At 38.4% G+C, this 12,050-nt stretch overlaps 1 protein-coding gene across 3 annotated transcripts in view; it reads left to right on the plus strand.

Annotated features, from left to right (window-relative positions):
• ITGA1 (integrin subunit alpha 1) overlaps nt 1–12,050 on the plus strand; it is a 174,225-nt gene that overhangs the window by 105,682 nt on the left and 56,493 nt on the right. For all 3 annotated transcript variants that reach the window (XR_014831285.1, XR_014831286.1, XM_021076769.2), the window contains exon 9: nt 7,893–8,058. Coding sequence is in view for 1 of the 3 variants with exons in the window: in XM_021076769.2 (XP_020932428.2) it covers nt 7,893–8,058 (166 nt within the window). In the remaining 2 variants the exon portion in view is untranslated. The remainder of the gene's footprint in view (nt 1–7,892; nt 8,059–12,050) is intronic.

Raw genomic sequence — 12,050 nt, forward strand, 5'->3', positions numbered from 1 at the left:
CCCTGTGACTACCTGAACTGTTCTTCATACTCCAGCTTTTCTTTCCCTCCCATTTGATCCTGAATACTACAGAGTTGTGTTTGGGGAGAAGGGAGCACTCAAAAAAGATTGACTACTGAAAATGTAAGTACTCTGTGATAAAACTGCAAACACTTCCTTTTAAATATTCTGATCCGGTGAGGGTGCAGAGCTGGTTTGAGGATTCTTGTATGGTCTCTTTTTTGTCACTTGAAGAAATCAGACATTGCTAGCAGGAGCCTGTTTTATATTCAGGCTCTAATCTTAAATGATAATAGCGGGGATTACAATGGCTGTGAAAGTATATCACCTTTCATTCAAAAGAAAATAAGAGAAGTTAGAAAGTATCTTAAAATTTAATTCATTTGCACACAAAAGGCACTGTGCTACATGTAAATGAGCCTTATAGTTTGCATTTGACACATCTGCCTCAAGGGAGCTTCAATTCTGAATGTCTATTCCAGGTAAATATTAGCAGAATACCAAATGCCTGGGCTTGACATATTTGTATTAAGTGAAACAGGAGTAATTTACAAGTGTTATTTTGTATCTCTTCTGATTCACAGAAAAGAATGTTTTTAGGAGCCACCAGACCCTTGGCTGAAAGATTCAAATACATTTCTATCTGTTTTCATTTTTATTCTGATATGTGAAATGGTTTAAACTGGGTATAAGTCACAGTAATTCCTGGGAATTCTTTTTTCTTATGGTTTCTTCCAAATATATACTCCCATATTGTATTTATACATTTTATTTTCATTCTTTAAGTATATCACTTGGGCATCTTCCCCATTGAACTTTACCCATTTGTCTCTGTCCTGTGACATATAGCACTAAATGTCTGATAACATGTACATCACAATTAAGAGCCTCAATTATGCATAGTCCAAGAGTCTGCAATTCTTTTATGTGTATTTTCAACTTTATCAACTTATAAGTGAAATGGAAGTTATTGTGTCAAATCTATAGTGACTAGAAAAGTTCTGTTGTGGCTCAGTGGGTTGCGGATCTAGCTGCTATGGCTTGGGTCATTGCTATGGCATGGGTTTGATCTCTGGCCCAGGAACTTCCTCATGCCACAGGCGTGCCCTCCACCCCCAATTCATATTCTCATATTCTAGCAAATCTAGGATATATTAAATAGGAATCAAGGAGGAATGACGGTGACTTTTCAGCCCAGGATGTAATATCATGTTACAGAAAATTAGGTAAATCAATGGGGACTCAAAGGACTGCAAAGGATATACAGTTTGTATGAATCTAAAAGAAATCCATGCATAGAAAAACTGCTGAAGAGGGAGTTCCCATCATGGTTCAGACTGCTGAAGAGGGAGTTCCCATCATGGTTCAGTGGTTAACGAACCCAACTGGCATCCAGGAGGATGCGGGTTCGATCCCTGGCCTCGCTCAGTGGGTTAAGGATCCTCATTGCCATGAGCTGTGGTGTAGGTGGCAGAGGCGGCTTGGATCCCACATTGCTGGCATAGGCCCTGGCTACAGCTCCAATTGGACCCCTAGCCTGGGAACCTCTATATGCCACCAGTGTGGCCCTAAAAGACAAAAAGACCAAAAAAAAAAAAAAAATGCTAAAGAGAAGAGTCTACCATTGTTACCAGAAAAAGAAGAGAAGAAGAAGAAGAGTCGGCCATTGTGTCCAGAAAAGAAAGAGTGAAGTGTCAAGCAAGGCCCCAGGAATCCTGAAACCCACATGGACATAATGGGGACTCCCGAGCTTGGAGACTCAGCCTTTCGCAGACTTACTCTGGGGCGTGTGCATCCATCCAGATGTGGTGTGATACCCAGCTGTAGGAAGAGCATCTTAATTGTTCTTAAATAAGAGAAATTATTTGTTTAATGTAATAAGAGCGAGTGGCCCTTGGTTTTCCCTCTCTATCTGGACAATTCTTCACTACCATTTCCATGAATTTTTACCCCTCAAGTAGCTAAAGTGGGAAAAGCATTTGAGGGATGTTTGGCCCTTGCTTTTCAGCCAAATAAACAGGAACTAAGTTTGTGTGATTTGTAAGCTCCTGGTATAGCTCTTCCTACAAAAGTCTGAACATAGTAGTTGCGAGTAATTTTAAACATTAAAAAAGGGATCCACATAGCGTGCTGATTACTTTAGAGCCAACTCTCGTTTTCCTGAATACTGTGCTTCTTCGAAGCAGCTCTAACTTAGCTACAGGCATTAAAGTGTTTTGCACCCACCCCCTCCAAAAAGAACATTTTACAGATGTAGGAGTTAGGAAACTGACAAGTGCACTAGAGTGACTCTCCAGGCACAGGAAGCCCCAGGATTCCTGAGCAGTTCTTCCTTTGGGCCCCTCCAACAAGGGGAAAAAAACAGGAACACATGCCCTACTGCCTTCTCACTCACAAGGAAAATTTGAGAACTACTCCATTCCCTGCCTGACTAGTTGGTGTCCAATTCCTTTTCTTACATTAACATTTAGTGTACATTATAGCTATTCAGCTGTTGATCTAAACCATCATGTGTTTTATGATACAAATACGTATGTTGCAGATTATAAACAACGTTAAAAACAATAATTTTAGTTTCTTTCTACAAGTGAAAAGCTTAACAAAAAAAGTCAGGTTTTTTCATTTATATTTTATTTTTATGTTTTTGCCTCATCCACGGTACGGGGAAATTCCCCAGTCAGGGATCAAACCCATGTCACAGCAGTGACAATGCCGAATCCTTAACCAGGAGGCCACCAGGGAATTCCTAACAATGTCAATTTTTAAATCTACCATTCTAAATCTCACACTTAAAAAAATAGGTGTAGTATTTCCCCTTGTGGCACAGTGAAAAGGAATGTATTGGTTCGATCCGTGGCCTTGTTCGGTGGGTTTGGGATTCGGCATTGCCATGAGCTGCGATGTAGATCACAGAGGAGGGTCAGATCTGGCATTACTGTGGCTATGGTGTAGGCCAGCAACTGCAGCTCCGATCTGACCCCTAGCCTAGGAACTTCCATATGCCATGGGTGCAGCCCTAAAAAAAAATAAAAATAAAAATAGGCATAGCAGCTGAGAGCTGCTGGTCAAGGGAGGTGAGGGAAGCCATGTGTTCAGAGGTGGGAGAGGGCTGGGCAGCCAGGAGACCCATGGACTAGCACTGAGGCCTCTGCCTGCATCTGCCCATATGTCCATGATCCCCCAGTCCATGATGCAGAGCTGTGGTTGTGGACTCTTTCATTTCTTCTTTGCAACAGGACTTTGAGAGCACCGTAGAGGTCTCTGTTGTTAACATTGCCAGACAAATATATGACTATCACTTAAAAACAGAAAGTGAAGTTAGAAAGTGCTGTTACCTTTGTGGTCTCTGGGGGTCGTGATTCTTCTCCCCAAGGAGTTGGATATTCTAAAAAATCAAGCACAAGCACAGAGCTCATGGTCTTACCTTTGTTCTCCTTCAGGAGACAGTCTCATCATTGTGGAAGCATAGCCCACTATATTTGTTTCTGTGTTGATAATTATACTTGCATTCTTATTTTAATAACTTCATAAGCATCTATGGACATACTACCCAAAATGAGAGCTAGCCTGGGTCTCTAACAACTTGCATCCGACCACACTCACCATTTGCCTTCCTCCACCAGATAACCATCAGCCCAGATCCTATATGCATCGCCTCTGTCTCTCTTTTTCTAAATAGTCCTTTGGTAAAAAATTTAATTTAAAAATTTCCTGTTTTTAACTTTATAAAAGGTTTCATATTGTATACAATATTTCAAAATTTTTTAAATTTAATATTATGTTACTAAGATTCATCCATAGCATTGCATAGCGTTATAGTTTATTCAGTTTTTCAAAACTGAAGAAGCACATACAATGCAAAATTTCAGTGTTAACACTGTGTACAAAGTGAACCCTCTGATGAGTTTTGACAGCTGTGTACATTCACATAACTGACACCATAATTAAGATGTAGAACATGTCCATCAACCCCAGAAATCTCCCTCGTGCTTTCTTTCATTTTTAATACTCACCTTCCATAGCAACCACTAATGTGACTTATACCGTCATAGCTTGGTTTGCCTATTCTGTTTTACATAAATGAAATCATACAGTATGTACTCTTTTGTGTTTAGCTTTTTCACTCAACAGAGTGATTATCCATGATATTTTTTGTATTGGTGATTCATTTCATTATTATCATCATTATCTAATGTATGAATATGCCACAATTTGGTCTATACTCTACCAATTATGGAGCTTTAGGTCTTTTTTCAGTTTGGGTTATGATAAATAATGGCAAGTGGAATTTTCTTGTCGTGCAGCAGCTTAAGGACCCAGTGTTGGATTCCTGGCCCAGGAATTTCCACATCCTGTGGGTGCAGCCCCCCAAAAAACAAAAAACAAAAAAATAAATAAATAAAAAATAAAAAAAATAATGTCACTGTAGCTGCTGATTAAAAATATGTAAAACCCAGACAATAATCTTCAGGTAACACTTGCAATGAGGAAAAAACTAAATTTTTCTATCTTATTACAACAGTAATGTTTTCATTGTAAAAAAAATATGAATATGAATTTTTTCTTAAAAATTCTTCCCATTTTTTTAAAAATGATTTTTATTTTTTCCACTATAGCTTGTTTACAGTGTTCCGTCAATTTTCTACTATACAGCAAAGTGACCCAGTCACACATATATATACATTCTTTTTCTCAGATTATCCTTTATCATGCTCCATCATAAGTGGCTAGATATAGTTCCCAGTGCTATACAGCAGGATTTCATTGCTTATCCATTCCAAAAGCAATAATTTGCATCTATTAACCCCAGATCCCCAGTCCATCCCTCTCCTTCCCCTGTCCCCTTGGCAATCACAAGTCTTCTCCAAGTCCATGTATTTTGCTTCTGTGGAAAGGTTCATTTGTGCCATATATTAGATTCCAGATATAAGTGGTATCATATGGTATTTGCCTTTCTCTTTCTGACTTACTTCACTTTGGTATGAATCTCTAGTTCCATCCATGTTGCTGCAGATGGCATTATTTTGTTATTGTTTGTGGCTGCGTAGAATTCCATAGTGTATATGTACTGCATCTTCTTAATCCATTCATCTGTCAATGGACATTTAGGTTGTTTCCATGTCTTGGCTATTGTGAATAGTGCTGCAATGAACATATGGATTCATGTGTCTTTTTCAAGGAAAGTTTTGTTTGGATTTATGCCCAAGAGTGGGATTGCTAGGTCATATAGTAGTTCTATACTTAGTTTTCTGAGGTACCCCTATACTGTTTTCCATAGGGGTTGTACCAATTTACATTCCCACCAACAGTGCAGGAGGGTTCCCTTCTCTCCAGTGTTTGTTATTTGTAGACTTATTAATGATGGCCATTCTGAGGTGTGAGGTGGTACCTCATAGTAGTTTTGATTTGCATTTCTCTAATAATCAGTGATGTTGAGCATTTTTTCATATGCTTCTTGGCCATCTGCATATCTTCTTTGGAGAAATGTCTATTCAGGTCTTGTGCCCATTTTTCAATTGGGTTATTGTTTCTGTTTTTGTTTTTTGTTTTGTTTTTTCATTTTTTTCTGTGAGTTGTATAAGTTGTTTGTATGTTTTAGAGATTAAGCCTTTGTCAGTTGCATCATTTGAAACTATTTTATCCCATTTTGTAAGTTGTCTTTTATTTGTTTATTTTCTTTTTAATGGTTTCCTTTGCTGTGCAAAAGCTTGTCAGTTCGATTAGGTCCCATCAGTTTATTTTCACTTTTATTTCTGTTGCCTTCAGAGACTGACCTGAGAAAACCTTTGTAAGGCTGATGTCAGAGAATGTTTTGCCTATGTTTTCTTCTAGGAGTTTGATGGTGTCTTGTCTTATGTTTAAGTCTTTAAGCCATTTTGAGTTTATTTTTGTGCATGGTGTGAGGGTGTGTTCCACTTTCATTTCCCATTTTTTCTTAATGTCCATATTGCCATTTTCTTAATATTATTTTTATACAATTAAAAAAACAGAAATGTTCTATCTACACATTGGGTTAGATTTTTCAAAATTTTTTTGTATTTTCAATTTATATTTGTTTTTAAAAGTTTTTTTCATTTACTTTAACTTGGATATTTTCAAATTCATATACATTTCTAAACACCTAAAGTTTTAGGAAGAAAAGGTACAAACATTAAAAAAAAGATTAGTTGGACTTAATCAAAATTGAAAACTTCTACTCTTCAAATGATGCCGTAAAGAAAAGACAGTAGACAGACTGGGAGAAAATATTTGTAAAACACAAAGGACTCATATACTAAATATGTACAAAATATCATAACTAAATAACCAATTTAAAAATCAGACAAATACCATATGATATCACTTATATCTGGAATCTAATATAAGACACAAATGAACCTTTCCATAAAAAAGAAGATCATGGACTTGGAGAATAGACTTGTGGCTGCCGAGGGGGAGGGGGAGGGAGTGGGGTGGTTGGGGAACTCAGGGTTAATAGATGCAAACTATTGCCTTTGGAATGGATTAGCAATGAAATCCTGCTATGTAGCACTGGGAACTATGTCTAGTCAATTATGATGGAGCATGATAATATGTGAAAATAGAATGTGTACATGTTTGTGTAACTGGGTCACCATGCTGTATAGTAGAAAAAAATTGTATTGGGGAAATAACTATTAAAAAGAATAATAAAGAAGAAAAATCCATTTTTTTTAATTAGCAAAAGATTGAATAGACAGCACATCAGAAAAGGAAATACTATGGCAAATAAGCATGTCTGAGTACCATTAGCCATTTGGGAAATTTAAATTAAATGAAATATCATTATATGCCAATAGAATTGCTAAAACTGAAACAAAGAAAAAACTGATAATAACAAGTTTGTTAAGGATGCAAAGCAACTAGGTCTCTCATACATTGCTGGTGGGAATAGTAAAATGGCAAAATGGAACAGGTATATATATATATACACACAAATACTTAGAGCAGCTTTATTCATAATCACTTGATACTGAAACCACCCCAAATGTCCTCAACAAACAAATTGTGCGTCTATACGATGGAGTCCTGCTCAACAATAAAAAGGACTGAATTACTGATACACATGACAACATGGATGACTCTCAAAAGCATTATGCAAAGTGAAAGAAGCCAGAGCCAAAAGGCAATAGGTCATATGACTCCTTAAATCTAAGATTCTGGAAAAAGCAAAGCTCTAAGGACAGAAAACAGATCAGTGTTTGCAAGGAGGTAGAGGAGGGAAGAGACTGACTACAAAAGGGCAAGAGGGAACTTCTTGGGGTGATGAAAATAGTCTAATCTCAATGACGTAATATCACAACTGTATAAGTATCAAAATTCTAGAATTGTACATCTAAAGAGGGTGAATTTTATTGTATATAAATCTCAATGCCAAGTTAGATTACTGCTTAGTCCAATATCTGTTTAAAAAATATACATATCTGACTGCCCCTTGGTAAGATTTCCAGGAAGTTATCTGCCCATTCAAGGGAAATCAAGCAATTCTCTTGCTAATTGCTTTTGCCGGCAAATGGTGATGTCACTGACTGGAATAAAATCAGAGACATTCAGAAACTGTGATATTACTTTAAAATCTGAACTGTCAGATTTTAAAGATAGAGCTATTAATAAACAGGGACACAGGAATGCAAAAGGAGAACCTTTGCAAACATACAAGGTTACCTTTTTATTTTCCTACAGCAGTGATGGTATATAACAGTTAATATTAAGGAACCTACATTTTCTGAAAATTACCCTTCTAAGAATGTGGAAGGACATAAAAATTGCATTATGCCACAGTACTATACACTCCCATTTATTGACAAAATGCTTGGGATTCTTGTATAACATATAGAATTTAAAATATATTCTTGCTGTTTTTGTTGTCTTAGATTCTTGGCAGCTATAACCGAGGAAATTTAAGCACTGAAAAATTTGTGGAGGAAATAAAATCAATTGCAAGTGAACCCACAGAAAAACATTTCTTCAATGTCTCTGATGAGTTGGCGCTGGTTACTATTGTTGAAGCTCTGGGAGAAAGAATCTTTGCCCTGGAAGGTATGACTATTTCTTGTAAGCCTGAATGTTCTCCCTACAATTCACACTCACTGTAATGGGTTTTGGTATTTATTTCTACCACATGGCTAATGCATTTTTACTGTGTGCAATAGCCACCATGGAACAATGCCCTTTTATATAAGTCTGTCATTAAGGTGACTGTTTCACAGAGCACAGTGTCAGCCTGAAGCCCTCTTTGTAAGGACGGGGCAGTGCTAATGTGAGGGCCGGATGAAGACAATGGAATGGCCAATGTAGACCCAAGAACAAAAATGTGCCCATGTGTTTGATTCCTTTTCTGTGACACAGATTTAGAAAATGAAGACATTAATGCAAGTTTTTGTTTTTCATTTTGGGCTTCACTGGGACAGTGCTTATACAGTAACTTCTTTGTTCATTTATTTTCCCCTATTTGCTCTTTGCCCATTTTAAAGGTCTTCACGAAACTCTGCCGCAAGACCCATGGCAGCAAAACATTGGTTCACTACATTTGTCTAAGTCATGTTAAATTTTTTCTTTGACTTTTTCAATAGCCACTGGCTGCTGGGGATCATGAGCCATGGCCATTCCCTCCTTTGCCTTAGGTAGAAGATGTCAAGGAACAAATGACCTTGGGACTAGATCTTCACTGAAAAAAAAAGAAGTCTTCAGAATAGTTATACAAGGCAAAGTGAAAAAAGGCTTTTCTTTGACATTCTCTGATCATCTGGAGACTCTGAGGGCATGCCTTTTTCCCTCACCCTAGGATGAGAAACCATCAAACAGTTCTTCTCTTAAGCTCTGTCCACATCCAGTCGACTCTGTCCTTATGAGGGCAGGACACACCAAGGACTATTGTTTTTCATCTTAAACATAGACATTTATAAGCTCCTTCTCAGTCTCCCTGATATGATCCGATAATGGAAAATAGAATGATAAAAATGGAAAAGAGACATAAGTGAAAAAAGGTCAACCATTTTAATTAAGCATAAAATGACTGGGGAAAGTGACTGACAGAGAATATTAAAAAGTATAAAAATGAAAGAAAATGATTTAGAGTAGTGGCTTTCAAACTTTTTGGCAGTGACTCATGAAAATAAATACATTTTGCTTTGTAATCCAGTGCACGTAGACATATAAAAATAACAAAATTTCCCCCCAAAACCCTTACTATATCCAATGCACTCTGATAGTTTCCCATCACTTCCATTCTACTCTATTCTCTTTCAATTAAAAAAAAAAATGCTGGATATGACTCACCCTGTTGATTTCATAACTAGACCACAACCATCAGGTAGGAAGTTTGTTTTCGAGATGATGGTGATCTCCAGACACAAGTATTCTGGTTTCCTTTTGCCCCAGCTCCTTCTCCCCTGTGCCTTCAGAAACAGTACACCCACCTTATCTGTCAGTCTGAAGTCACAGCTGCTTCTAAAGCACTTAGCTGTCCTGTGTTCTGCGTATAAGTCACTTTTAAGTGGGCTTCATGTCACGACAGCTATCCTAGTGTCCTTTACTAATAGGCCAGATCATGAGCTTAGCTGGCCTTGAAGTATATTAGGTTTTCCAAGTCCACCGCACTTTTAATTTTTTTTTTTTTTTTTTTTTTTTGTCTTTTGTCTTTTTTGTTGTTGTTGTTGTTGTTATTGTTGCTATTTCTTGGGCCGCTCCCGCGGCATATGGAGGTTCCCAGGCTAGGGGTCGAGTCGGAGCTGTAGCCGCCAGCCTACGCCAGAGCCACAGCAACAGCGGGATCCGAGCCGCGTCTGCAACCTACACCACAGCTCACGGCAACGCCGGATCGTTAACCCACTGAGCAAGGGCAGGGACTGAACCCGCAACCTCATGGTTCCTAGTCGGATTCGTTAACCACTGCGCCACGACGGGAACTCCCGCACTTTTAATTTTTAATCATATGTACCAGATATGACAGAAACAATCAGTAAAAATCATTTAAAAGAAAAATGATTTAGTTAAAATGGTATTAGTTAAACATAATACAGTCTTATTTCTATATCTTATCTTAAATAAGCAAGTAAATATAAGCTAAGACGTGTAGAAATTAAGCCTATATCAGCTACTGGGTGGAGGAGTGACCAATGTGCCTTAAATGACATTTTCAGATTCTTTCTAACCTAACCACACCGCTAGTTAAAGGCTATACTTTGGAGCACCTGCGTGCTCTAAGAAATCTCCTAAAAACAAAATTATTTAATAAGGAGCTCCACAGATTAAAAATGCTTCCCAGGAGTTTCTACTGTGGCACAGTGGGTTAAGAATCTGACTGCAGCAACTCAGGTCTGTGCAGAGATGCAGATTCAATCCCTGGCCCAGTACATTGGGCGAAAGGATCTGGTGTTGCTGCGGTTTCAGCGTAGGTCGCAGTTGGGGTTTGGATTCAATCCCCGACCTGGGAACTTCTGTATGCCACAGGTGAAGTCATTAAAAAAATGTATCTATCTCCCAGATCTTCATTTCTGCTCTTTCAGGGCTAACCAAGAGCAGTATTTTTATTAGCCTATTTCTGACTTTTTTCATAATGAGTTCCAAAAGGGCTTGCCTTCCTTGATACTTGGGGAATCTCCATTTCCAATCCCCCTTTCTCTTGAGGTGGTAAATAGCAGCAATTGTGAAAATTGTGTTTGCTGAAGGACAGTGCCACCTAGTGAGGCGAGGCGACCAGCTATTTGCCCAATAAAATCAGAAAATGATCCGATGTCTCCCTTTCCCATCAAGCACTGGGAGAAATGCTGAAATTCCTAATCAGAAGCCACAGCAGTTAAGGCAACACCCACAAACAAATCGAGGGAGGAGGCAGCAACAAGATATACAACCTGCTTTACCACAGTGCAGAGTCAGCAGGCAGGACTACACAGAGCTTCCCTCTCTCTGTTCTCAGTTGTAAACAGAACGGCAGCAGAGGAAGGTGCTAGAAATAGATATGTCTCTACTATTGCATTCTTATCACTGATCTTGCAGAAATAAATAAAAAAGCACCTTAAACCATCATGGGCCTAAAATAAATGTTCAAAATAAACTGCATCTCATCCATTTAAATTAGAGGACAATTTGTATGTGAAATTAAAATGATATAGTTGAATTCTTGATTAACTTCTGCATTTAATCTAGTCCTGTTGTATTTTTTAACAAATTGATGCAGGTAAATAACTAGTGAATAAGTTTGATTTCACAAATTTGATTCTTCTCATGCCTCAGTGAAACAGTAGATTGACTTTTTAAAAATTATGCACTATTTTTAACTTGTCGGCAAGGCCAAATAAATCAGTAACTCCCTTATGAAAGCAAATAAATCAACATTCTCTTAATCCCCTTAGGAGGCTGTGGCTTGGAGTTGGCGAATATTTTGAGAGTAGCACACCCTCACAGAATGTTCTGGATTATCTCTGTGTTTCAGTAAGAGCTTTAAATTGAATACAGGAGCTTCCAAAAAAAAAAAAAAAAATGTGGTTGAATGGCATGAAAGCCTGGAGCCCTGTCGGGAAGTCCACTCCCAATCTGTGTGTGACACCCACAGCCAGAAATCAGAGCAAATACAAACCCGGGATCCCTAAACCCTTTATCAAACAATGGGATTTTGAGATGATAGACAGCAGGAAATACAGATGAGGCTGGTAGACACAAGAAACCTCTTTAAATACATGAATCAAATGTCATTAGCCCTATGACATATCAGGTAAGTTTAGCCTAAAGTCTCAGGAGGATTCCCAGGGCCTGAGGGTGAGGCCCAGAGCTTTCAGTGGGGGTGGATCTAAAGCACCATAGGACTGGAAAGCACACGAGGGCGTAAGAACAGAAGCAGGAATAGGGATCTCTCAGCTCCTCCAGCAAGGGCGGGGAAGCTAACAGACACAAATAGGAGACACAGCTCTCAGGATAGCCTTCTCTGTCCTCAACCCAGCCCTACCTAGGAATCTGGGGTAGAGGGGAGAAATGCGTGGCTGAAAAATACCCCAAAGATGCTACGAGTTCTGGTTGGCGAGACCACAGACTGT

The sequence above is a fragment of the Sus scrofa genome, chromosome 16 (assembly GCF_054392235.1).
Source record: "Sus scrofa isolate SSC_HxYL_T2T_F1_AM1 chromosome 16, Sscrofa_HxYL_maternal_Yorkshire_Landrace_v2.0, whole genome shotgun sequence".
In the NCBI taxonomy this organism is placed as follows: domain Eukaryota; kingdom Metazoa; phylum Chordata; class Mammalia; order Artiodactyla; family Suidae; genus Sus; species Sus scrofa.